At 40.3% G+C, this 27,152-nt stretch overlaps 2 protein-coding genes across 2 annotated transcripts in view; one reads left to right on the top strand and one right to left on the bottom strand.

Moving 5' to 3' along the window:
- The first annotated feature begins 8,385 nt into the window (after positions 1 to 8,385).
- Positions 8,386 to 15,255, top strand: pex11a (peroxisomal biogenesis factor 11 alpha). The gene is made up of 3 exons (XM_085167092.1): positions 8,386 to 8,770; positions 8,902 to 9,017; positions 10,024 to 15,255. The coding sequence occupies exons 1-3, from the start codon at positions 8,715 to 8,717 to the stop codon at positions 10,590 to 10,592; spliced, it is 741 nt and encodes a 246-aa protein (XP_085023218.1). The 5' UTR covers positions 8,386 to 8,714; the 3' UTR covers positions 10,593 to 15,255.
- The window catches only part of LOC146515551 (RNA polymerase II elongation factor ELL), a 29,468-nt gene continuing 15,466 nt past the window's right edge, over positions 13,151 to 27,152 (bottom strand). Inside the window, exons 3-12 of the mRNA XM_085167091.1 lie at positions 25,647 to 25,774; positions 23,918 to 24,072; positions 21,696 to 21,937; positions 20,937 to 21,061; positions 19,442 to 19,556; positions 18,179 to 18,635; positions 17,649 to 17,712; positions 17,098 to 17,269; positions 16,937 to 16,981; positions 13,151 to 16,357 (exon numbers count right to left, since the gene is read on the bottom strand). Coding sequence (XP_085023217.1) covers positions 16,247 to 16,357; positions 16,937 to 16,981; positions 17,098 to 17,269; positions 17,649 to 17,712; positions 18,179 to 18,635; positions 19,442 to 19,556; positions 20,937 to 21,061; positions 21,696 to 21,937; positions 23,918 to 24,072; positions 25,647 to 25,774 — 1,614 coding nt within the window. The 3' untranslated portion in view covers positions 13,151 to 16,246. The remainder of the gene's footprint in view (positions 16,358 to 16,936; positions 16,982 to 17,097; positions 17,270 to 17,648; positions 17,713 to 18,178; positions 18,636 to 19,441; positions 19,557 to 20,936; positions 21,062 to 21,695; positions 21,938 to 23,917; positions 24,073 to 25,646; positions 25,775 to 27,152) is intronic.

Below are 27,152 nucleotides of genomic sequence, written 5' to 3'. Positions count from 1 at the left end.
GCCTGTCTCCTACTCGGATCTCTAAACTCCTACGCTCATGCTCAACCCCATATCCCCTCAACTCCTCTAAAATAAACCCTTTAGCTGTTCCAGGGAGATGTTGCATGTTTGAGGTCGTAGCCCTTTAATCTCAGAAGACTCTCCCACACTGTATCCAACCTGCTCTCATCACTGACGCTTTAAAAATTGTTTTCATATCCCTTTATACCTTTATGCCTCTGTGTGCATGGCAGGGCTATAAGTGCACCACACTTAGAAAATGTGTTGTGCTTTTGTTGTTGGTCTGGTCTATTGATTGTTTTTCTTCTTACGCATAAAAAACTTAGATTCACAGAAAAAGTTCATCTTAACCCAGTTAAGATCGCCTCAATGTAGATATTCTCATGTGTTGTTACTTCCTTGTTTTGCGTCCCTGGGGATGAAACTAAGTATATTTTAAACAAAAAACAATTAATTGAACACGGATTGGCTGCATGGTTGTTAAAAAGACTTTAAGGTACACTGAAGAAAACTGAGAGTACCTTTATGGCACATAAACAAGTCGAAATTAAATGTGTGCATGTTTGAAAAAGCACTCACTGAATAGAAACACAGCATGATTCCTGTATTAGTTAAATTAAAAATAATGGTAGTCAAGAAGGAGAAAAAGATGATACATACTTGTAAACAGACCACTCACTAATTAATGGCATCAAAGCAACCAACGTTTTAAATAACTTCCACAGAGAAAGCTACACCGGTGAAGTGATCTACGCACATACAGTCAGAAGTCTTTGTTTTTTTAGAGCTTCAGCATTTTGTCTATAAAAAGGTGCAGTAATTACTGATGTGTGTGGTAGGAGCATGACATCAGTTATATTTCCAATCATTTGTTTTGTTTAATTACCAGAATACAATATAATTTACTGCATCTGACACAAGCAGACGTGAAACATCTGGAGAGTGTTACTCTACCTGTAACATCATTCAGCATGACCAGTTTGGTGGTGGGTCGGTGATGGTCTTTGGAGGGATATCCACAGACCTCTGCAGGCTAGGCACCCTGATATCCATTAGGTATCAAGATTAAATCCTTGGACCCATACTCAGATGCTACGCCTGTGCAGTGGGTCCTTGATTCCTGGTGCATGACAATGCCCGGCCTCATGTGGTTAGAGTACACAGGCAGTTCCTGGAGGATGGAGGAACTGATACCATTGACGGGCCCCAACACTTCACCTAAATTCTATATGACATCTCTGGGACATCATGTCTCAATCCATCAGACGCCACCAGGTTGCACCTCAAACTCTCAAAAATGTGGTTCAGTGATGCCCAGCTCCAAAAAGGGGAGGCAATCACCCAGGACACCATCTGTCATCTCATTATGAGCGGCCCCTGATGTTGTCAGGCATGTTGGAATCATACAAACTACTGAGTTGCTGCAATAAAATCAGTAAAATGCACAAGCCTGCAACATTTTTTTACTTTGATTTTCAGGGTTTCTTTGAATTCAAACCTCTGTAGGTTTATAATTTCCATTTCCATCAAACGATGTGGCATCCTCTCATTCCTAACACGTTACTCAATCAGCATATCAGTGTAGATTCTTTCCCACTGAGAGTTATATATATATATATATATATATATATATATATATATATATATATATATATTAGGGGTGCAACGATACACAAAATTCACGGTTCGGTTCAGTTCGATACTTTGGTGTCACGGTTCGATATTTTTTCGATACAAAAAAAAAAAGTTCATGCCTTTTTAATTTGTCATTTATTAAATTTTCACGGCACATTCTGCACCATATCTCTGTGCGTTCATCATTTGTTTGAAGCCAGCTCACCTCCTGCAACCACTTTTCCGAGAATACGCGCTTCTTTTGTGGTTCGGACTCCTTCTGACATTTCTTTGGAGGCGGAGGTACATCACAGTAATTGCTTAAAGGAGCTTCTTCGACATCTTTAAGAGTTCTAAACAAATGTCTGTCCTCCTCCTGAAAATCTTATGTATGCAAACACGCGTTGCAACTTCTTATCTTGTGCGCGTTTTTTATTTTGACAGCGAATGCGCACCTGCGGACCACTTATGTGCAGCCCTGGTTATTTAGCTCGTCATATTGCAGCCACAGAAATTCTTTTGTCCATGAAACCATAAAGCTGCACTTTCTTTTTGCCTTATAGTCTGATTTGTCATAACTTTTCCGTTTTGTGGTAAGCTTTTCTTTGGCTGTCACTTCTTCACCCTGACCTGTCTTTTTTGGCTCAGCAGAACTAAAATATATCCTGCTGCTTTGACACACGCACTCACTTAATGCTCAGCGATTCTCTGTGCGATCAACCTCTCACATGTTTAAGCTTGCTGCGGAAGATTTCACTTGTCATGTTTGCATAGTAAGCTAATGATTGATAAGACGATGTCAGAGGAATTGGTGCGCAAATTATCATCACTCACCAATCAGTACTGTCGCTCTCTATACACAGTTCACGCGATTGCAAAGTGAAAGCAAAGAACAAGCGCAAATTCAAACGCGATTTCAATATGTCACATTGACAGTGGCTCACCGATGCCAATGACATAATTACCCAGCTACATTTCTGAAAGAATGCAAAAGCATTGACATAGATTTTTCCTTCCTACGATAGGCCGACGGGCAGGGCAGGGCAGCCCGACTGGAAAAATTGCTAGCCCCGGGACGTCGGGCTAGCGATTTTGCGAGCCCTGTATCTGATTGAGGAATCACTCATCTTTGGAAAAGAGAGTTTATTACAGAGAAATGGCTCTTTCCAAAATAAAAGCTATACTATACGCTTCTTCTGGGCTATATTCTCAGCAGCATATTAAACATATCAGGTCCCCATAAGGAGAATCGTGTGCTAACGGCTGTTTAAATGACTCGGGTAAAGTTTGTAGCATGCCTGCTTGTTGTTTTTCTCTGCTTCCACTTGTCTTTGCACTAGGATGATGTCAGCATAAATGTGCAGTCATATTCGTTGTGTTCCCACTAGTGCTGTCAGCGTAAATCTCATTGAAATGACGTTAACGCCACAACACGGCAAATCTCCGTTAACGAGCTACCGCGGATCGCCCCGTGCGTGGGGCTGGACGTTAACGACCAACACATTAACGAGCTAACTGCGCTAACACACTAGTTCCCACCCATGTAATTGAGCATTGCTGGCACATCCAACATACTGTTTTACTTTAGTCCATGACACGCTTACCTTCAGGGTCATACTTCACATGAAAACCAAAATAGTTCCAAACGCCAGATCTGAATGAGGGTAGGGGAGGTTCAATTTGCCATGTTGCAAGGAGAGCTTAACTTCTGTCTTGCTAGCTTGTGCTGTGCTCAGTGAATCTGCGTTCGACTACTCCGCCTAGGCTGCACTGTCGAGCGCAGATCCACTGAGCGCTCAACACAGACAGCACCGTCAGAAGGAAAGTTGATAAAATAAATTAAAAATTTTGTATTGTTCGATACATATGCGTACCGAACCGAAAGCACTGTATCGAACGGTTCAATATCGATACGAGTATCGTTGCACCCCTAATATATATATATATATATTCATTCAATAAAAATATTATTTTAGGACATACAGGATGGGGGGTGAAAAGGGTCACACATTAACAGTGTTGGGTAAGTTACTTTAAAATAGTAACTTAGTTACATTACTAGTTACTTCTATCAAAAGTAACTCAGTTACTTCAAGTTACTCGTTACTTTCAAAGTAACTAGTTACTAGGGAAAGTAACTGGTTTTACTCAGAATTCTCTTGTTAATGTGTTGCTTCCATAACTTTGCCAGTCTTCTAGCTTGCTTACTTGCCACAAGTGCACTGTGCCACCTACCAATAGAAAGGAAAAGATAATGTGCATGTTTCCACGAGAGAAATCCCACGCCTGGACCGTCATTGACTGCTGCCATGATTCTAGCCTACGTCACAGCGTCATGTGCGCCTTTTACATCCAACACAAAAACTGCAGTCGTGATGCTTTGATTGTACTCAACTTACTGTACTGTAACTCGGAAATTCTGCCTTCTGAATAGGAAGATGTAGGTAATACCAGACTGCAGATGAGCTGCATACAGGGCTGGACGGGGACAAAAAATCGGCCCGGGCATTTTGACTAGAGACTGGCCCACCATTATAGAAAAAATCATAAAGCCTTTGAATGAAAACAAACGCTGTTGTGACAGTGATGTTCACTGTTTTGATGGTATATATGCATCAATCGTTTGTTGTAAGATTGAGATAATTATTTTTTAAAAGCTAGACATTTTAAATGAGAATAAGAAAGAAAAGTATTTCTTTGTGCCCCCCTCTCCCTGTTAATGCCCTACCTGGCCCCCCTGGCAAAACTTTGCTAGATCCGCACCTGCACAGTTACCAGCTGTCAACTACCTAAAAAGGATCCTGGGGTTATCTGTCTCTCAGAAACAGTTCATAACTTCCCTTCAACTCATTCATGTCACCTGAAAGGTAAACCTGTTTCTCCATCACCTGTTCAGCTCTGATGATTCAGTAAGGACATCTCCTGGTTTCATCTTCATGTTTCCCTCTCACCAGATAACCAAACCGATATCATGACCAGCAGCTTTTTTGCAGCTGTGGCTCCAACAAACATCAGCTGATACTAGAAATTAATATTAAATCAATTCTAACAACAGCTGATCAAGCTTAAAAGTGCTGCTGTTGTTTAGCGTGACATCGGCTGGTTTCCTCTTTCTGGCGCAAAGTGGGCGATAAACAAACAAGAGAGCCGATCAGCTGATCATTGATCAGTTTTCATGATTGAAGTAGAAACGGGAGAGGGAGGGGGGAGAATGAAAGAAGAAGAGGCAGCTGTGCAGCAAAGACACAGAATAACTCCAGCTTTGTGCCTTTTTCATTGTAGCTGAATTACGGGACAAACTGTTCCTTTTCACCTCAATAAGAAACGCGTAATATTTTCTCTGAATACCAGACGGGACGGTTGGCAACAAACAAAATAAAGTTCAACATCATTAACTTCATAGCACCCACCCAGCTGTATAGAAACTCCGTCATGCTAGCTAGTACGCAGTACGGAAAAAGTCAGAATAACGAAAATAAACTGCACCTAAACTTGGTTTATATCTGACCCAGATAGACTGCAGGTCACAACTTCTTACCTGAAGTTCAGTTCACACTTGGACTGGCGGCCGCCTCGGGTCTCTTTTCCTTCTGCATCCCCTTTCCCTCATCCACCTGCTGGCCTCCACCACTTGCCAATGTTACAGAATCTGTGGCGGAAGCTCCGCGATAGTCACCACACGAAGTAACGAGTAACGACCCTATCTAAATCCCAGTAACGACTAACGCGTTCCTGATTTTGGCATAATAACTAGTTACCGTGCTCGTTACCACAATAATAACGTAGTTACTGTAACGCGTTACTTAATAACGCGTTAGTCCCAACACTGCACATTAAAAAGATTTTGTTATTAATTTTTCAGCCTCAGACTGCCGTGCAGCTTCATGTCCATGCAAATAAGTCCCGTTGATATTTGCAGTACAAAGTGACCTTCTCTACAAAGAGCTGAGGAGATCTGAAATCCCACATCCGACTCTGATTTTCATGCACTTTCACAGCAGTGGAATTTAAAAGGTGGGCTTTCAGAAAGCTTATACTGTAATTTACATGCTGGCTGTGGACAACGCCTTGACACTGGTGGTAATAGTTCAGCACCCTACAATATTACTTCAATATTCTGTTAAGATGTCGCAAGCATAATCCCATCTTTGACTTTTATGCACCTTCAAATTTAATAATATCTTAATAAATCTGTCAGTTGTTTGCCCATCCAGACAGTTTCAGGTGTTGGGGATTCGAGTTAGTGGATGCTGCATCTCTAAAGCTGCTTTGTTTTACCTCTGTTTCCGTTACTGTGTGTGCTGCCTGCTTCACTCAGTCTGTAAGGATCAAGTTGATTACTAACTGTACTTCCTCCAGTCGCCACTTGAAGTTGGCTATATGAATCAGCAGACTCCAAAATAAAAATCCCAAATTTACAGCATTTAAAAGAATATTTACAGTCGATTAATGAAAACTATTTGGGGCTCCGTGGCCACTCGCTTTTTCCATAGCAACTGTGGAGGGTTAAGTTTTTAAAAGTTATCCATGTGGATACTGTGTATGCTGTGGCTTGCATTCACTAATTGGAGTCACTGAACTGAACCTCTCCACCACGTTTGTGCCGTTGTTGCATTTTTCACCCTTTTTTTAATAGCCTGTCTTAGAAGTGTGTGCTTAAGTATTGGTGTGTGAAATTCTAGTATTTTTATTAGGCTGTTATTTAGCACTAATTACCAGATATGTGTATTGCCGTCTAACACTCTTATGGGTGCAACTTACAATAGCTAACTTTTAACATAGCGGCCTATCCTGTCATCCAAACATGGTCGCTTCAGGCTTCACAAAATTAACACAGTGATAGTCAAGAAAGCAAACTTTAAGGCGTCACAAACCAGTGGGTGATTTTATTTATTTTTGCATCCATCATTTATATACAGTCTATGGTTCATTTTCAGTATTCAGTGTTTGGTGGATATAGTTGTCTTCAAGTTCACCCAGAAAGCTGAGCTCACCGTCTGGGACAAGGCAATGTGAACTGCTTTTGAATTAATATACTGTAGCTGTGCAATTTTGGAATCTGACTATCATAGTTAACAGTTTGGCTGTCCACACTGATTTCCATGCATTTAAAAACATTAATATATATCTATTGTGTATGGAACTCACTCATTTTATAATCTAAAACATGCAAGTTTAACATATATGCCAAAAAAACCAACACAACAACAACAACAACACACTTTTCCACAGCACTTTTCTAGTCAATTTGAGCATGCAAAGCACTTTCTTACTTCAAGCTTCATTAACACAAGTGCTTTATTCTGTGTCTAACCACTTTACCTAACATTCACACTCACTCCAATGGATGCATCAGGGACAACTCGGGGTTCAGTATCTTCCCCAAGGGCACTTTGGCATATACACTAGGGAAGTCTGGTGCAAAATAAAGGCTACTTTTAAGTATAAATATATTAATTGTTTCCCAAAAATTACAAAATGAAAAACTGAAATAACAGATCACAGAGCTGCTTCTTTGCCAATAAACAGAGATTTACTTTTTAGTTCTCTGGGACTTCACTGAAATACTTTTACAGAAATATATGTTCATACTTTCTTGATCTCATCTGATGGGTATCCCTCTGCTGAACAAAGAGGAGGGCATATGCCGCAAGCAATCAAAACCACTAATACCATCAGAGCTTACATTACTGAATACATAACAGAGCCAAGCAGACAGACACACACATACACACACACCAGAGAGGCAGAGTGTAATTATTCAGCACCTCACCAACAGTCAACATGCTGTCAAACTAGAGAGATTTAAAAAAAAAAAAATGCTGTAAACAGTTGCACAGCAGAGGCAAAAAATATTAGTATGATGGCAAGTATTTAAGAGCAGTTTCAAGGTTAAATCGTTACCTGAAGGTAAGGGCTCTCTCATGATGTGTCTTTTCAAAGTATGAGACACTACTCTCCAGCATTTCTTAGGTTTATGATCAAAGAATATTAATCTAATAAAAAAGGCTGTAGTGTCATAGAATCACTTACATGCTCTAGCTTGACCAGCTGTAACATTAAAATGTTTGTGAACACTGATAAATTGACTGTCTGTATTTATTCTGTTTGCACTCAGGATTGTTGTAACTTCACTTAATTTTGCTTTTTTAAATTCCCTGGTTATGCACTTGGAAGCTAGAATTTTGCAATATCACTTTTAACTTTGGCTGACCTTTTGTCAGTGCTACAGCAGTGATGTGGATACTCATGCATATTTCTGCATAATAAACATTTGCTGCACACCAATAAGAGGAAAAAAATCTCTTAGAAATAATATATAGTTGTTGTTTTTTTTATTTTAACTGCTTTTTTGTAACTCAGTTGTTCAAATGACTAGTTAAATCTACCTGGATCTGTGTTAAAAAAAAAAATAATGAAATGTATCCAACCATGCAAACTGAAAGATTCTTTTTAATTAGTTTGTTTGAGACTTTCTATTGTGTGTAATGTATTTTTTCTTTCCCCGCTTTATTTATGTATTTATTTATTACATTTTTATTATTATTTTTTACATTTCTTACATTATTTATTGCGTATTTATTAAATTTAACTAAAAGCAAATCGTAAAGGACCGTTTTAGTTTTAAATTGTTGGTATTTTTATTCACATACGGTAACAAAACCCTTCAATTTATTAATTAGTCTTTATTTAGTCTTTTAGTCTTTATTTTTCATTCTTTGGGTTTCACTGTTACCATAGTAACTGGTAGTAACGCATTGGTCCGTCCAGAAAATCAGTTCGGCTCTTGGTCCGTTTCTAAAACCATCCGTAGTGAAACAAATAGGTGTTCTTCGGTTGCAATAGTTTGACTGCAGGGAAAGGAGATTGGCTAATTGTAAACGTGGGGTATGGATAAAGTTTGAAAATCAAGATTGCCTGATAAATACCTGATAACGAGTTTTACTCATCGGCGTTATATCAGCCTGGCATTGTGTAAGCAGAAGAAAAGTGACTGATGCCGTGCCGACTGTAGCGACAAATTAATGTTAACAGGTTCGACGAGGTGGAAACTTGGCTCTTGCTAACTAGAACAACCTGTACTGGTGTGGTTTAACAGCATGGACCCATTTGTAAAATTCACAAGTCAGAGTCAGGGAAGGGACCGCATATTCAGGTGAGCTTTTCATCGCTTTTGTAACCAGCTCGTACAAACGTTACTTTATTTTCTTGATAAAAACGGGAAAGTTACCGCATGACTGTATCCTTCTAACTTTCCCCCTTCATCTGCTTCTTTTTGTATTTTAGGACAGCTCAGTATGCTTGTTCACTCGCTGTTTATTTACTTCGAAACAACTCGGACAGAAAGGACCTTGTGGCAAAACTTAAAAGTCTGGAAACCAGCTTGAGCGCTGGACGAAAACGTGAGTAACTGTGGAGGGAGTTAGGAGGCGTTCAGTGGCTGCGGTTAAATTGGATTTCAGTTTCAAATCCACTGTGTGGTTGTCCTAATTAATTGCATTGATTTCTGTGAACATGGGTGGTTCTAAAAACTGTGATGAATTCAAAGAGCTTGTTTTATTTTTGACCATCAGACAGAATTACAGTTATTCAAACTAAACAAACGCATCATACATTTGGTTAACAAATGACTTGAATCTTGTCTCTCTGTTGAGTTTGTCTATGAGCACTGTATTTCTTCATCATCAAGGCCAGTATTTCTGCCAAGGAGTGCACAAATGGACAATTTTTTATTTTCTTGGCAAACTGTCTACTTAAAACTTAGACAGTGTTGTTCTGTAGCTTTCTCTTTATCTCACTGTAAGCTGGGATAAACTCCGCACTGACTGTTGCTGCAAATGACTGTAATTCTGATAAACGTACCACTCATAGATGTGCTTACTTTAGAATTCATGTGGAATTTGACACATTTTGTACCTTGACATTTGGTAGCTTTAGTATGAATTAGGTGAAGACTGAAATGAAACAGGCTTTGCATGGAAATTAAGGATATGGCCGTGCCTTAGAGCAGCTTCTTTTGTTATGCCGCAGCTGAGCTGTGTTAAGGCCAAGGCCAAGATCTGTTTGTGCACCAACTAATGATCTCTTTAAGGAACTCTGCTGCCTCTAGGGCTGGCCTGCCTGTCTTTGTGTTTCTGGGTGAAGGGTCATTTATGACTCGCAATTTAAAATGTGATAACGTGTTGTGAAAGGTTCAAAAGTTTAAAATGAAGAGACTGGGGTGAATTGATGTTGTTCCAGTATGTAAACACAGATAGGCAAATAGTGAAAAGATGCTGTAGTTAATTCTCTGTGTACCTTAACTGTATTTCCATCTGTTGTGGGCTGCTATAATGACGTGTTGACCTGCCATTTCATATTAAATTGATTACTGCTCTAATACCCTTTCATGTCCTCCTCCTTTGTCAGTGCTCAGGCTGGGAAATGCAGCAAATTCCATTGAGGCTGCTAAGCGAACCGTGCAGCTCTCGGACCGAGTGCTGCGCCTGTGCCTTACTGTGGCCAACGTGAGCCGCGCCCTCTACTTTATCTGTGACAATGTACTTTGGGCCAAAAGCGTCGGTCTTATCCGCAATATCGACAAGGAACGCTGGAGTTTAAACTCCTCCCGTTTCTACTTCTTCTCATTAGTTATGCATCTCAGCAGAGATGTTTATGCGGTTCTCCAGGTGATGACAAAGAGGTCAAGAGATAAAAACTTTAAACAGAGAATGGATCAGCATCTCACTGAGAATCCTGAAGTAGCTGAAGTTGTCGTCCCTCACCTGGATGGCTTTCTCTTTCTGCTTTTGGAAACCCTGAAATCACACCCGGACCTTGCCTTGGACTCTGTGAAAAACATCTGTGATCTCTTCATGCCCTTAGATAAGCTTGGTTTATACCAGTCTAATGGGGGAGTGATCGGATTCTGTGGTCTGATATCATCGCTGATTGGGATTGTCACCCTCACACAGCCCAGGCTAAGGATTGCACCGTGATGACACGGGCTAAGTTAAATATTACAAAGCGATTACAGATCAAAGAGTTAATCACGTCAGGTGCGTTCAAGAGGTCGCTGGAACTGTAATGGTGGACAGAGGTTAAAAACAAAACCAGCACATTTTACAGTCCCTGAGTCAGTAATAACTAATGGACTTGCACTTTTTTAGAATTACTGGATTTCTCTGTTTTGCACAATATCTGGAATTAATTTTGAAAGGGAGCAAATCGAGTCGATATCGAAACTTTGTCTATTTGTTGTACTTTAGAACATCCAATGACAGGTACTTTTGTATTCCAGTCTTGCACAACACCAGCTGTTTTACACTGTAGTAGAAAATAAGGGCTACTTAGTGGTTATGCAAAAGAAAAAAAACTTACTCTGTCACTTCTAAGTTCACTGTTTTTGTTTTGTTTTTTTTCTAAACTCTGCTTTGTACTTAAAATGAGGTAAAACTTGCAGCACCAGTTTCAGAGGTTTTCTTCAGTTTTTTTCTTTTGGCGTTGGCTGAACATGTGAGTAATTTATAGGATGTATGTTACGAATAGAAGGTGTGTTTGAAAAATGAATAAAACTATGCAACGATGTTCGTATTATAGAGAGAGTCACTTTTTAAACATTCTAATAGGAACATATCTGTGAATTGAATACTCGAGACACAGAAACTCACCGGTCACTTTGTTAACTACACATGTTAAACTTCTCTTTAACGCAAATGTCTAACTCAATGCGTTTAGTTGTGTAGACGTGGTCAAGACGAACTGTACAAGTTGAAACTGAACATTAGAATGGAGAAGAAAGGTGATCTAAGAGTGGCACTCTTTGATTCTGTCATAGCCTTGTGCTTCTATATCTGTAGTTCACAGAGTCAAATACTGGAGTGATTAGCTCCAACAAAATGGTATGAAGTAAATATCCAATGATGCAGTTCTCTGGGGAAAATGCCATTTGGTGGCAGAGACGAGGGGGGATGTCCAGACTGCATTGTGCTGATAGGATGGCAATGTTAACTCAAATAACCACTTGTTAAAACCAAAAATCGTCTCTCCGAATGTACAACACATGCCTTTAATCATTTAAGATGGGCTACAGCAGCAGAAAAACACGCCAGGTGTAACTCCTGTCAGCTAAGAACAAGAAACTGAGGCTACAGTTCACACAGACACGATACAATTGGGCAAAATTATCCTGGAAAACGCTGTGTTTGAGTCCAGATTTGTCAATTCAATTCAGTTCAAGGCCTTGAGGCACTTTATACTGTAGGGTAAAGACCGCAAAATAACACAGAAGAAACACCAACAATCTGAACCATGAGCAAGCACTTTAGTGACAATGGGACATAAAAAAAAACCCTTTAACAGGAAGAAACCTCACCTACCAGAAACCTGGGCACAAAGACGCCATGTGGAAGAGAACCAAGGATTAATAATATAACTAATGATTAAATGTAGTATATTGGTGTATAAATATATGTATCAAACATTCAGATGCAGGGTCAGAGTTTGCATAAATAATAAAAACACATGGATTCATCCTGTATTAATGAGGCTGGTGGTGTAACCTATAACCACAGTGTATCCATCCTCTGATGACTACTTGCAAAATAACATGCCATGCCAGGCAGCTCCGAAGGCAAAAGTACGTCTAACCCAGTATTCTAAGGAGCTTGGAAAGAAAAGCGTCTGGACTTCTTTAAGTTTCTTGAAGACGTTTAACCTGTAATCCAAGAAGCTTATTCAGTTCTAAGAGCAACTGGTGTACGCGTGGCACAGCAAAGAAGAGCCATCTCAACAGGACAAGAATAGGCTGTTTATCTGCATCTAAAGGACAAAGGTCACTCTTTCCTGGATGCCAATGTTCACATTTTGGACAGAGAAGACAGATGGTTTGAAAGAGGAGTGAAAGAAGCCATTTATGTCCACTGTGAACGGCCATCTTTGAACAGAGGTGGTGATTTACACACCAGCTGTCTGCCATCTATAATCCTGTTTTGAGATCCCTTCCCAGACGCCTTAACGCCCCACTCACATCAGTAAATCACATAATAGGGTGGGGCTAGGTTTCACTATGGGTTCATCAGAAACCCTGGCTGATTGTGACCTACACCCATTTTCACACCTTGGCTCCTGTGATTAGCTAGGGGATCAATAGGGCTTAAAATCTGGGACTCTACAACAGTTGCTCTTAGAACTGAAGAAGCTTCTCGGATGAGAGATGGAACGTCTTCAAGAAACTTAGAGAAGTCCAGACGCTTTTCTTTCCAAGCTCCTTAGACTACAATGACCTGGATGAGTGGGAACCTTCACAGACATACGTCTAACCCAGTACTAGCAAGGTGTATCTAATAAAATGTCCAGTGCATATTGATTGACATGCCTGAATACCATCAATGTGACAGTTTAGTGGCAAATAAAAACACCGTAATGATGAGAAATTAATTAAAACGGGTCAGTTTAAAAGTGTTATGTGTTTTAAAAACATGGCGTCTGCTGAGAAACAAGTGGATCTGTTCAAAAATGGAGCAATACTGCCCTCTTGAGGAAGTATGACGCACTGTTGAATTGAAAAGACCTTTATTTTTCAATTTCACCGAGACAATACACATTTTTCTTGAAAGCTTTTCTCAAGAGGATGACATGATAACGCATCCACAATCAAAAATTGCAAAAATATATCCTGTTTCCCTTTCATCGTACTTGGGTTTTTGCTGTGTAAAGAATGAACAAACTATGCAGAGATGAAGTCAATAAAAGAACAAACACAGAACATGATAAATACTTTTGCTCTCCTAGCTAGATCAAATGCAGTGATTTCTAAAAGAAGAAGAAGAAGAAAAAAGGGTCATTTCACATTTTCTCATGGCTTTTTTTTTTTTTGCCAGTACCAAATAATATGTGGAAGTGGGTTGCCAGGTTGGAATCAAAACCAAAACATAAAAGTCCAGGCTGTTCTTTCAAATGCACATGTGAGCAAACATCAAGCAGCTTCTATAATTTTGGAAAAATCCAGCTTGTCATAACTGGAATAGTTACGCATTTCAAAAGGCATCTGAGATTAACTTTATCACAAAAAAAAAAGATGAAAAAAGCACTTTGAAAAGTGGCACAGTGTTAAACTACAAATTTATAAATACTGCAGCCCCAAGTTTCCTTTTTCCAGAATACCGATGATGGTTATATGTTGAATCACTCTGCTCTTTGAATGAAAGGCACCTTTAGTAGTTAGCTACTGTGACAGTACAAAAAACAGACAGCACTTGAAAAGCACCTTAAAAAAAATCAAAGGTGTGGTTTGCCAAAAACACGTTTAAACAAATGGAACATTTATCTTCATGATACTGTGATTTTGCCCAGGAAGTTTCAACTCTTCTACGGTTTATTTGATCATTGTAAAATGTTCTTATTTGTAAGTGTGAAGCCCTTCATTGAATAGAAATAGTTAAATTGCGACTTTAAACTCTCGTGATCTAGCTGGTGCTCCATCCTGCCAACAGTAGAAACATTTTAGTACCTTTCTTGTGCCAAATACAAATAAACTGTTTTGTATTTTTAAGAGCCCCTTGTGCTTTATTACCACTGAAGCATCTGCTGCTTTTTTCTAGTACCAGCACAAATGCTACAGGTGTTTATCGTGTATTTGCTTGGTTGCTCAAACCAGTAAATCTTAAAGAGATCTGGTCCTGAGAAGATAACCAACCAGGCACATTAACTAAAAGATCCCTTTTCTGTGTACTAGGGCTTAAGGAATCTAGTTCTGGTAATACTGAATATTCAAAGCTGGTGCTTCCTGGGATTACAATTTTCCCCTTCCCCAATCATCAGTGCAGATAAATGTATCTTTCTTGGAAACTTTCATATGTGCCGAGACAGAGGAAATGTTACTAGTCTAAAATCCTTCAAATATATCAGAGTACTGAATGAATTAAAAAGAAACAAAAAAGTGATGATTGCAAAATAGCAAAAAGACCCCACCGTCTATTTGCACTGAGAGAATCAAGAGGACCTTGGTTTTGCAATGATTTCTGCAAATATTCCTCCTGATAGTGGTGCTTGCTAGGATTGGACGTGATTATCTGACAGATAACGAAACGACAAATGAGGCTAAAAATACAAAAACAACACAGATAAGACAACTGCTGCACAACACCTATCCAGTAACTGAGCTATCCTTCAAACTAAAAAGACATTTAAAGAAACAGTCTGAGCTGGTTAAGCAGAAACAATTTCAGAACTGGGGTACCAGGATTGTGGAAATGTCAGACATAATGTACATGTCAAGGCAAATATTGGCTTCATTCTATCATTTCTAGCCACCTTTAAGACAACTGTTGTTAGTATAGCTACACTGATGCAAATGTCCAGAGAATACTGAAATCAGATCTGCTTATTTGCACTTTAGGCTAATTCGGGTGAAATAAAATGGCAGGTGGTGGTTAAATGAAAACATCTAAAAGTCTCGCCAGCAGCCACTAGAGGTCAGTCTGCTCCTTACACGCAGCCGAACCAGAGTGGTTTGAACTTAGTGAGCGACCTACAGTACCATACTCCCTGTGGGGCTAACAATTACACAGTAAAATTTATAAAGGCTTTGCTGTCGCATTCAGCAGAATAATATCAAAATGTAACACCCACTCAAGTGAATTATGCTCTCACCCCATTTTTTTTTTTTTAAATAACCAAGGTGTAAACACAGCATGATCACATATGTCAGTAAACCTGTCACAAAATAAATTGGGAGAGATTTCTGAATCAATAGTTGTTTTTTTCCTCACTAGACACTAAAAGGCAGTTCTTGGTACTGTAGGCTACATGTGGTTGAAAGTGACAGAAACTGTGCACAAGCGCTTTCTCAAAAAACCAGCGTTATAGCACTGCGAGGAGTCGTTTTGTGGCATTTCAACATTTCTCAGAAATGAAACAGGACGCTAGCAGAAAGCTACAGGACAAAATCCATCATTGAAAAAGCCTAAAGAAGCAGATTTTAAAGAGAAATCGACTTTTCAGGGTCTCAATCCTGCAGAAAAGGTGTCTTGTGTTGTTGTTGTCTCGTCGTAATGAAATATAAATTAATTAGTAAATTATGATCTAGTCTAAAGAGAGAGAAACTGTTCATGGCACGGTCCTATCGCTGTCAATATGGGATCTGATCATTGACTGATCGATCATCACTTGACTTTCTATCAGCAAAAAGCGCATAAATTTCTCTATTTTTAAATATAAAGACTCTAGTAGCATTTGTTTCCCCTCTAGGACTGATTGTACCATCACTTTTAATACTTAAAAATCAACACTTTTTTTAAGGGTTTTTTTTTTAGTTCAGATGGGATAAAGGAGAATTTTTAGGCAGGAATGATCACACCCATTGGCTTTCACCGTGTCACGTTTTACAGCAGAAAGAATCCAGCGGCAATCACAGCTGTAAACCAGATGGTGTCAAAGGGTAACATCGGATCATGAGTCCGTGGTCTCGGCCCGCTTTTTGGGAAAAAAAAGAAAAAGATAAAAAGAACCTCGCTCCTCGATTACATCAAGACCAAGGAGTAAAGTGAATAGTGTCTCAGCGGCTTCAGGACCCATCCGGGCAGTCTTTGGGTCCGTTAGGAGTCTTTTGGTCCAGTCGTATTACACCCTGCCGAAGGGCCGAGGCCGATCACTACGAGAGTCCCTGCGCTCTGTCGTATTCTGTGATCAGGCCTTTGATATGCGACAGTTTCTTATGGAGGTACTCGCATCGCTTTTTCTCTTCCCGATACCCAGGAAACTTCTGAAAGAAAGAGGAAGAGAGTCCAGTTAGATGTTGTTGGCTTCAACCTGATTTTATGAGAAGATGCTTATCTTTGCTTATCTCTGATTATCAGTAGATAAAGAATTTTTAAAAAGAGCCATCGATGCATATCAGCAATAAAAAAAAGGAATGGTTTGATATGAAGATAACGTGGCTAACATATCTTAGATGATATCTTGAGATAACTGTTTTAAAACGTCTTGATGCATTCTCAATCATCCAGGAAAATAAATCTCCAAAAGTTGATTCTGTTCATCTGGACGTAGCGTTTTCTGGGAGAAACGTTTCGTCACTCATCCAAGTGACTTCTTCAGTCTCAGCTGACTGCAGGTTTCCCCAATCTTATAAACAGTACATTTGCATAATGACTGAAACCAGCCCACTGAAGGAACAATGGGCTGTGAGGTCAGTTCCTTAATCAAAATTAATCTTAAATCATTAAAATTGAGAAAAATATATCGATCAATAATTAATCTTTTAAAACCAGAATATGTTGTTGTGGTTCTTGCCCACCACTGAATAAAAGTGTTTAGATAAAAAAACAGCAATAAGTCTTACTTTTTTGTACTTGCGATACTTCTGTAGTATTTGTTCCTCCATAAGCTGAAAAAGCAAATATAAGAAAAGGTGTTAGTGTGCCATATGATCTGATCTGTTTTCTATTGCGGTGATTTACAAGAAACGGAGCAGCTAGAGTAGCCTCCAAAACCGGACAGTACCTTGTACTCTTGTGTTCCTGGAGAGAGAGTGTTGATCTTTGAGCCCAACTGAACAAACATCTCTGTTATAGCCCCAATCCGGTCATGAAGAGCTCTGTATTCATCGTACTCGGCGCAGAAGTCCTCATTATACTTCTGACGCTGCTCCAGCGCAGTTATGGTGCTGTATTTTCTAAAGAAAAGGAAAGAAAGAGAGGAAAACATTGACATTTATTTTTAAAAGCCAAGAAGCAGAGCCATCGTTTCCTGTGTTTCCAGTAGGTGGCACTGCACATTGGCAGATTTCAAGGCCCGAAATGTAACTGATTACAGCCTAATATGTTGACCAGATGTACGAATAAAAAGCTTTTTTTTTTAGGTAATTGTCAGGGAAGCTTTGTGGCATGTTATTTAGATGTGCAGTTTTTCACTATATATAAATATTTTGAAGCTGAACTTCAACAGTCAGCCAGACTCTGAAACCTAAACACCTCAGTGAGAGATGAATCCCTTCTAAATCTGGTAATATGACATGAATAACAAAGCCGGACACAGAACATATTTAATCTTACGTTAAATAATCAGGCAGATCCTCTGCTGTGCCACAGCTAACAGGTGTTTTCTCTCCCTCATGGCCTGTAGATAGGAAAAGCACACACATCGAAAAAAGGTTAAAGCGCACTGCCAATGCAAATGTGATAATGTGGCCATCATATCAAGGCTGACGGACTCATTTATCTCTGTGTCTGATAAGACGTCCGAGCCGAGGCAAGCGGTGACGCCAGCAGCCCCGAGTAGGAGGCAACCGCTGCCTGCTGACTCGCTCGACCGTAGGTCACACAGCTGTTCCACAGTCAATCATCAACAGGCTAAACACAGGGTGAGAGTGTGCGAGTTTTAACCGCTCATCTAAAATCATTAAAATTGAGAAAAATATATCGATTTGTGGTCTTCCAGAAACAACATATATAAAATATAGAAATCCTAACAGCTGAAGGGTTTCGTGGCCTGCACAAATAAGACGATGATGATTGGTGGCTGAACAATAGGAAACGCGGAGGGTGACATTAACATGACATTTTATAGTTTTATTGCTCTTTACCTTGGAGATTTTCTTGATTCTGCTTCAGGTCTGGGCTAGTTTCTATCCAGTCTGCTTTCAGGCGTTCTCTTTCTTTGTCTTTGTGTTTTTTGGATCTTTTCTTTTTATGTTGGCTATTGGTGAACTGCTGGTCATTGCACATGGAGGTTTCAGTGTGCGGAGGCTTGGCGGTGGGTGCAGTCGGAGCTGCTTCAGTCCTCTCCGCTTTGGGAACCGTGGATGACCCGCTGAGTTTGTGTGGCGAGTACAGACCGTTTGGGCTCCCCTGAAGATGATTGTTGGTTTTGTCAAACTCTGTTTTAATGTGTCCGCTAGAGTTTCCATGACTAGAGGAGCTACGAGCCCCATTGGTGCCAAAGTCAGCATGGGAGGGCGACTGCAGAGGCTGGCACTTGTCTAATAGCCTTTGTCTTTTGGGGGTTTGAATGTTGGATGGGTCCAAAGCTGATGGGCGTTTCTGGGGGAAAAGAAAACACAAGTTTGCAAAGTATGATCAGAAATATTCTTCTTACTTTATGGTTGCTGTTTTTTGAATTCATTTTAATTCAAAGATTGGCCCACTTCAAATGCTTTTACATCAATAAAAAGCTACAACAAGCAGCACTTTTGCAAAGATTCCACAATATAAGACGAGTACAGTCAGGCTCTGGCTCAAAGGGAACAAAATCATCTTAATAGCATAAATTCACACATTAAATTTGTTTACTTTTAGATTCACTGTGGATGGGTTGAAGGCTGCTTATGTGAGAAACGTGTTGTTTGATGTTTTCTCTGCCGAGACTAGTTACTTGGTGGAGTCTGGTTGTTAACAATTGCTCCTTGCCAGGAAACAGTCTGGCAAATAAACATGTTAATCTACCCAGATACAGCTACATGTGCTAGAGGGAGAAGTTCGCTGTCAAGGTCTTGAAGGAGAAAGGAGCTTTCAGCTGCAGTTTGGTTAAGTTTAAGTAAACAAAACTGCAAAGTTTAAGAAGAAACAACAGCATTAACAACTTTTTAAAGAACATAAAAGAAGAGCATAAAACCTTGAAGGCTAACTTTTCCCTTATTTAACATAGAGGATACAAGACTGGTGTCAATTTTTCCATATCGCTCTGGGCAAGAATGCCCAGAGCGATATGGAAATATGCATTTCCCTAAATGTCAAACAATATCCATGTTTACACGGTGTACTGTGAATCTGCATAAGAGGAAATTCCCTGTCTATTCTTAGTCTAATAAGGCAGAAGCAACAGGGGGGGAAAAATTACGTTGAATTACCACAGAGAGATTTTTGGCAGGACTGAGCTGTGAAGGAGAATCCCCGGGAGTTTTGTGGAATGAATGGTTGGACTGGGGACTCTTCAGCTGGCTGCTGTGGAGTGGCTGAAGCTTCCTGAGGAAAGATTGAGAACACAGCACCTTCAGTTGGACAGCAGCTTCAAGGTAAATTGCCTGTGAAGCTAAACAGGAAGAGCCAGTATATAAGTCACAACGTTTTCTTTGGCAGATTCCCAAGCAAGCACATTAGAAATTATCATTTACTTTGATGTGGAGATGACAGCCTTTTCAGAGAAGCTCTAATCATCAACCTTACAAAACTGCATTTTTCTCCCTCCTCGTTTTGCTTTTTGCACGTTTCTGTGGCACAGTTCGTGTCTTCGGTGATGAAATCCACAAGGGGGCAACCACAAAGACAAAACACAGGCCGGCGTAAGAACAATAGCAGCTGATTTAACCTCTGTAAACACTATTTTCTGGTAATCTGCTTCCTACAGCTCCTTCCTCAAACAGATGCCACTGCATAAAGTCACTTCCCCCAGTGGTTTCAGACCTCTTCATTAATGCGCAGTGCAGTTCAGAACAGATTAACATCAAGAGGTACATGAGAGTAGTAAGAAAGCCTTCACAACAAGGACCTTCCCCAATGCACGGATAAACTACAAGGAAGAAGCGTACAGTTTGTACAGTTTACAGTATGTGCACAGCGTCACAGCTTTATCACACTTGGCGAATCATTCGATGACTACAATTGTAAGACTTTTACACTCAGTGGGGGTGGTGAAAAACACAAGGGAGTTTGTGCAATCAGACAACAGCACTTCTTCCAAAATTCTCATGAAGCACATGGCCTGCATGTTGGCTGGCAGGCTGAGGAAATGCACGAGGGGTGGAAGCTCACCCTCAACAGCTCAGCCTTGCAACTCTAAAGGCGCTCCATGCTAATGCCATTTGGCAACACGGCGCAGGGAATATTTTTCGGCGCTTTGATGTGTCCATTAAGCGATTCATCAGTGCGGAGAAGTAGCTCATTTAGTAGCTCCTCTTTCAAAATGATCACAGCAGACTTCTACATCAATCCATTGGCCTTTCGGTGTTAACGCCAGCACTGTCACAAAGCATCTATCGCTTTCTTCTAGTCTTATCTGCCTACGAGAAGTCTCTGAAAATCTAAAAAAGAACTTAATGGACATATGCTTAATTTTATGCTGCCAGCCAGACACTTATATTCGTGTGATAATGGACTAAACCCAGCAGGCGGTTAGTTTAGGATAATCTCCTTCCAGCGCCCCAGTTTTTGTATAAAAAAAGGAATAATATATTAATTTGTGAGATGCCAGTGGGTGGATATTTTATCTTTACGCTGACCTGAGCTGGTTGTTTACCCTGTTTCAAGTCCTTTTGATAAGTTAAGCTAACCAGTTGTTGGTTTTCTAAAACATTTTGCTTTTTAAAGTCTCTCAATGGAAAAAATACCTGAAAACTTAATTCTCACCTGATCAAGAGTCGGTGGATGAGCTGCTTCTCCTCTTCTAGATATCCAGGCCATTCTCTCTGGACGTGTCTGTAGAGCTCATCTTTCAGAGAGTAGCTGTGGTCTTTAGGGCTCAGTTTAGCAACCTGAAAACCCCCAAAGATTTCAGTCAATCCACAGGAAAAAAGAGATTGAGTATAAAAATAAAATAGATCCAGCTGCGTTGGGCTTTATGTGTAAGTAAAAACAAAAACTACCTGTGTCTGATAAACAGTTTAACCCTAATCCCGCTGATACAAATCTGCCCAAACCAACCACTTTCCATTTTGAAAGTAGTCAGATCCCAGCTGGAGACAACACGCCCCCCCTCCTGTCAAAACACAATCTTCTCGTCCAGAGATAATTAAAGCAGAGCCCTAATTACAGCTACCAGCGGCGGCACAGTCTCCACTCAGGGATTGCAGTGGGACACTCAAACATTGTGAGCACAGGAAATATGCCTGAAAGAAACTAAACTGACATCACTTTCTTTTTTTTTTCAAGCACAGTTTTTAGCTGCATAACACTAAGCTAGTTATAGCGGGTGTATAAATAGTAGTTTACTAGTAAATTGCATGTTGGGCTTTTATTTATGTTTGCATGGTCAGTCTTTAACCTGATAGGAAAAAAAGCAGCTTGGTTTGTATTCACCTGAATTTTTTTTTTTTTTACTTGTTGCATTTGAGGAAATTTCTCATTAGTGGGCAAGGTGTTTACATAGCATTTTACCAGATATCTCACCTCTTCCAGTACTGAGGTCAGGTCAGCCTTGTCCTTTGGAGTTGCCCGCTCCCTATCCAGCCACAGCAGCAGCTCGGGTTTCCTGTAGGGCTTTAAGGCCAACAGATGAATGATGCGATCCCTCAAAGGCCGGTGTGCCACAGGGCTGGGAACCAGGCTCCTCTTGTTGTTGGGGGAGTGCTTGTTGTTGCTATCTGAGCTTGACACCAGACCTTGTTTCCGCTGGACCTTCACACACTTGCCTAAAGTCAAAACAAAGCAGCTTACTTTGATTAGAGATAGGAAATTAAAAGGTTATCGGTGTAATAATCTCAGGCCGATGAAAGGCAATACAGTCGCTACCCTGTACAAAACTTACAGATTATAACTGATCTGATAACAGGATTCACAGTATCCTGTAATAGCGCAGCCAACATGTTGGGGCTAATCCAGTCCTCAGGCCAGATATTCAAATACAACCTGGTTTTGAAAGACCAACCTGTGAGGGAGTAATTGTAGCCAGTCCCCTTAAGTGTAACGCAAACGAAGCACATGCACGACTTGCAACGCTCTCATCCTAATCGGAAAAATCAGTTTTAACGTGTAAATAATTTAAACACTGCACTCTCTGCACATATGCAGAGGCAGTGTTCTTTAGAGTGGAAAACAGTGAGTGGGTTAGATAGCACGCTTAGCTGCTGTGTAAACGGGAGAGCGTTTAAACTGAAGCAACTAACAGAGAGAACCTTTCTCAGTTGGACCGAGGCAGGCAGTGCTTATGGATATCTACAGACTGTAATCTCATTATAGCTGTAACACATGCTTTGAGGTTGCTGTAGGTCAAACGCTAACAGTGCTTTCACAGGGACAGTGTGGCAGACTGTGCTGTATGTACAGAGGATGCTTTACAGCACAGTGATAATGTGAAAACTGCTGATATTTACACTCTAACAGTAATTTGCAGTTTTGGCAGTATACAGTATTTCATGCTTCTTGCACAAGCTTGTTCCAACAATTTACCCATGTCGTGTCAATTTTAGGCAAATATCCACCCTGCTCTGAAACAACCTGTAGTGCAACTTTCCAGCAAGCAGCGACTAGAGCCATTGTTTCACAGCAATAAATTAAAGCAGCGCTTCGGGGAAGTTTTAAGATTCTCAAGGAAGCTTTGCTGACTTTCCATTGTGACCTACTAGAGTTTACACGCTTTGCAGTAGTGCGGGTGTATTTTCGCACAATTACCAAACAGCCTGAGAAGGAATTGTATGCAGGAAATGGCTCGATTTATTTTTCTTTTAAGACTTTTTCAAGCTTCCGAGCACCAAAATGTGTGTACTACTGAACATAACCAAAGATTAAATCATACAATACAGTCCAAGTTATGTACATTTTTCTATTGTAGCCTGCATTTAGGAGTTGCTGTATAGACTCTTTTTTTTCCTGTACAGTGTAACATTACTGTACCATAAAAAGACGGCAAGTTACCGCAAAATAATTGTGCAGTCTCAACTGCGTGCAGTGCATACTGCGATCCATTTCTTTCCCTCTCTGCAGGAGTGTCCAGGAGACGGCAAGGTACATGAAAAGACATGTTTAACTGAAACTGGATATTCTGTAACTGCACCAGGATGTCTCCTGGTGGTTTTTGACATTTATTATCTGAATACACACATAAAAGCCTCAGAGGAATATTTCTGTTTTCTTGTACAAATCATAACCTAAGCTAACGCTGGGCTTAAATGCCACTAGGCCTCAGTCAGGAGTCAGGCACAGATCACTACAGGTTGTGTGTGTAAATATCTATTTAGGTGTTTTTAGGAAACATATAAAATGACTAACGTTTCAGTTTGTGTAATTACATTTTAGACAACTTCACCAGCATGAGACCTGTTAGCGCATACTTTGTGCAAACTCAATCACATTAATGATGCTCGCAGGGAAACTGGCAAAGTGCCTGAGCAATTTTGTCAGAATGAAAGCAAGAAGAAGAAAAAGGTTCGGCTTTCACATGAGTAACCGCAACGCGGCACTTTGATCAATTATGTGATAACTTTATTATGTGATAGCACCATATGGTAATTATCAGAAGGATTAAATGTTAAAAGGCGGTGGTTTCAAGGCTTTTCGGGAACATAAAAAATTCCAGTTATCTGTCCTTGATTCCTAAATGCCTGAAGGCTGCTGTGTAAAATGAAGTTGGAAGACACAAGAAAATATCGATGCACGTATTGTAAGAAACGTACTTGGGCCCGGCTTGATCTCAATTGCTGACCGGCTCCAGATGTCCTTCTCCACCTGAGACATGCGCTCTCGGGTCGTCTGATAAGAGTCGTCTGTGGCGCAGACTGTGATCTTGTCCTGAATGCTCCCCTGGCCTTCCAGGTGATCCCTGCCCTCCCTGTGTAAAGAGGGGGGGAGAAATAGGAATTCTCACTGTCACCCAGCATTTTTTTCAGACACCTTTGGGTGCTGGAAAATACCAAAATAAGACCAATATTTTAATTTTTTACTTTTTGATGTTTCCTAAAATGTGATAAATTCTAGACTACTGTCCAAAAAACCTGATTTCACTTACCTAACTTTGTTTACTTTCTACAGTTTTAACTTGAACACATGTCTGTTATTTGAATTACAGTGTTTTAGTAACGATGAAAATACCTAAACACTTACTTGTAGCACATTTGTAAATGATCAACTCCTCTAGGATTACAAGAAATCGCAATCAGAGTAATATCACCACTGGCTAAAGACGGAAAAGTTGCCAGCATCAATGAATGAGGCATCAATGGCACACACAGACGAGATGTTTGTTTATTTGTGGTTTTTTCATCACAAGCTGTTCGATGAACTACATTTTTTGGAGATATGTTTCTTGGAGATATTTGAGAGAGTGCACGCGGTGAAGCCGAGTCAACAAACAGCAGTCATTGTGCGGCTGTTTTTGTGCACGGCCTGTGCTGTGGCCGGGTTTTCCCGAGCTGCATCACATATAAACAATATTCCTTAGTCAGATAAAGAGACAGTGAATCATTGCTTTTGTACATATGTATATTTAGTGATGTAAATCTTTCTCTTGTGTCTGTTTCACCGTGCACATCCTGCTTTACCCTCGCGGAGCGTGGCAGACAAATAAAGATAACATTAAACTTGCTACTCCACCTTGAGTGCAATTAAAGCTTCCCAGCAAGTATTCAAAATAACATAACAAAAGGACAAAGAGACAGATAACCCCATCGCTGGCTCACCAACTTGTTTGACTACAATAAAGTCGCAAATACTATTGCAAACAAACAAATCTTGTTGACACCGCGAGTGTGACATACTGCCAACCCTTTGTTCCCTTATGCTCTCTCTATTGAAACTGTATGGCACTATTATTATTATTATTATTATTATTATTATCATTATTATTATTATTATTATTATTATCCACGCACCGATGTTTACATCTGACATTTGTTAAGACATAAAAACATAGAGCTGATCTCTTTGGTTAAATTCTATGTGTCATTCATTTGTCACTTACATCCCATCCATTCATTTTAGCAAAACATCAAATGAACAAATTGAAAGGAAAAAAAATCCTGTCATTGTTCCTCCATGACTCTGTGCCAAATCTGGTTACCAAGTTAAATTCTTTATAACAAATGTTATGAAGGCTTAATGACTGTATTTCTAACAAGCTGCTCTAATGTAACCTTTTAACAAACCCTTTAACCCGGCAAAGCATAAACACTACTTCTCTGTTTTCAGTTACGTGTGGTCACACCTTTGAGGTCATGGTGGCACGACAGCCTCTGGGTATTTTTGTAGTTGAATAGAGCCTGACGGTGATTCTCTGCCTGTTGTGGTACTATTACCAAAGAGAGAGGCCACTGTTTGGCCTGGTCCTGCGGTTTCACTCTGGTACCAAATTTACTACAAATTCCATTTGTGGTCGACTCTGGAAAGAGTTATGTGTGTGTTCCTTACCCTGAGACATACTGATGAATGCAGTCGAAGCTGGACTGAGGCTTGTCTTTGCTGTCACTGGATAGGTAAAATGAGAAGACTCTGAATCCATCTGGAGACTCGGGGGTCGGTGCGGGGATCTTTACGTACTATCCGAGACAAAAGAAACAAAAACCACGAGTTTTAAAAAGCATTGATTTACAGAGTAAAGAAATGCTTATGATCAAACGTTTAAAAGCCGGTCCTTGGTAATCATTAACAGTTCGACAGTGTTCTCTGACATGCTTGAGTGTGTGTGTGTGTGTCTGCGTGTGCTAGCATTGCTAATTTAAGAGCCGTGTTATGCAACAACCATGTTTTATCTCCCCCAGATATAGCCTAAACTCATTCAGTGTTATCTCAAAAACACTACCCAAAGTAAAGCAGCCAAACTTACAGACTTTGGGGTTTATTTTTCCTGATCTCAGTGACACCTAAATAATCTTTTGTTTGCAACCCATAACAAGAGGCCTCACAGGTCACGTATGATGACCTTTAAGTAGTCACAAGACGAGCCTGTTCGCGAGGCACAAAATAACAAAAGCACAGTGGACAACCTTTTCACTCCGGCGATAACCTCTTCTGTCACAGACTGTCCACGGCTCCGTTCCAACAAACAAGCCAGCAGGTTGAAGTCTATTACTGTTAGAAGCCTGTTACATAAAATGACCTGAAAACCCACTTCCACTGAAAGGATAGTTCAACTTAGAAAGTCATTAACCAACAGGTAATATGTCCTTTAAAGCACACTGGGTAGTGGCTCTCTGCTACACTGCCTGCAGCTGTGTTTCAGCCTGAAAATGGGCAGTTTGGCACTTTTGTTGATAGACTGTCCTAGATTCAGATGAAGCCCGTGATTATTGCCCATGCTTTGCAAACACGAGTACGTGTTCACTGATGAGTAGGACTAAATGTTGTTGCTTTTTTTGCCTCTTCAATGGCAGATCCAGTAAAACTCCTCAGGCCAAAGCATGCAGTAGTTTCTTTAAGCACAAGTCTCAAGAAAAAACAAATTTCAGTCAGATGGACTTCTTTAGTTACCGTTCATGATTGATTGATGATGAGCTGACTGAGCTGAGAGCGCTGTCCCCCTGGCAGATGTGGCTGGCAGGACTATAGCTGTCACAAATGCCCAGTCATGCAGCAAAGCCATAAGCACTTTTTTTTTGCAGCAGGGAGCCAATGAACAGCTCTTCTCCTCCACACCCCTCCTCCTTTTCTAAAAACCCAAGGCATGCCATTCACCCCACCCCCCCATCTGCCCCCAGCTTTCCCTCATGCGCACCCATGTCAACACAAAACGCAAAGCAACACACAAGGCCGGGGACAGTTGAGACTCACAGCTGACCATTAATTTTGACCTATTTATGTCTGACCGTTAACATGAAGAGGTAAAGCAGAGCCCTGCATATGTCGGCTTTGCTTTTTTCCCCCCCTTTAACAGTAATTAGAAATGATCAGCCAGAAAAGCATCAAAGTGAGCAGGCA

The sequence above is a fragment of the Neolamprologus multifasciatus genome, chromosome 7, assembly GCF_963576455.1.
Source record: "Neolamprologus multifasciatus chromosome 7, fNeoMul1.2, whole genome shotgun sequence".
In the NCBI taxonomy this organism is placed as follows: Eukaryota; Metazoa; Chordata; class Actinopteri; order Cichliformes; family Cichlidae; genus Neolamprologus; species Neolamprologus multifasciatus.
The sequence above is the reverse complement of the archived record's forward strand: the minus strand, read 5'-3'. Positions and strand labels throughout refer to the sequence as shown.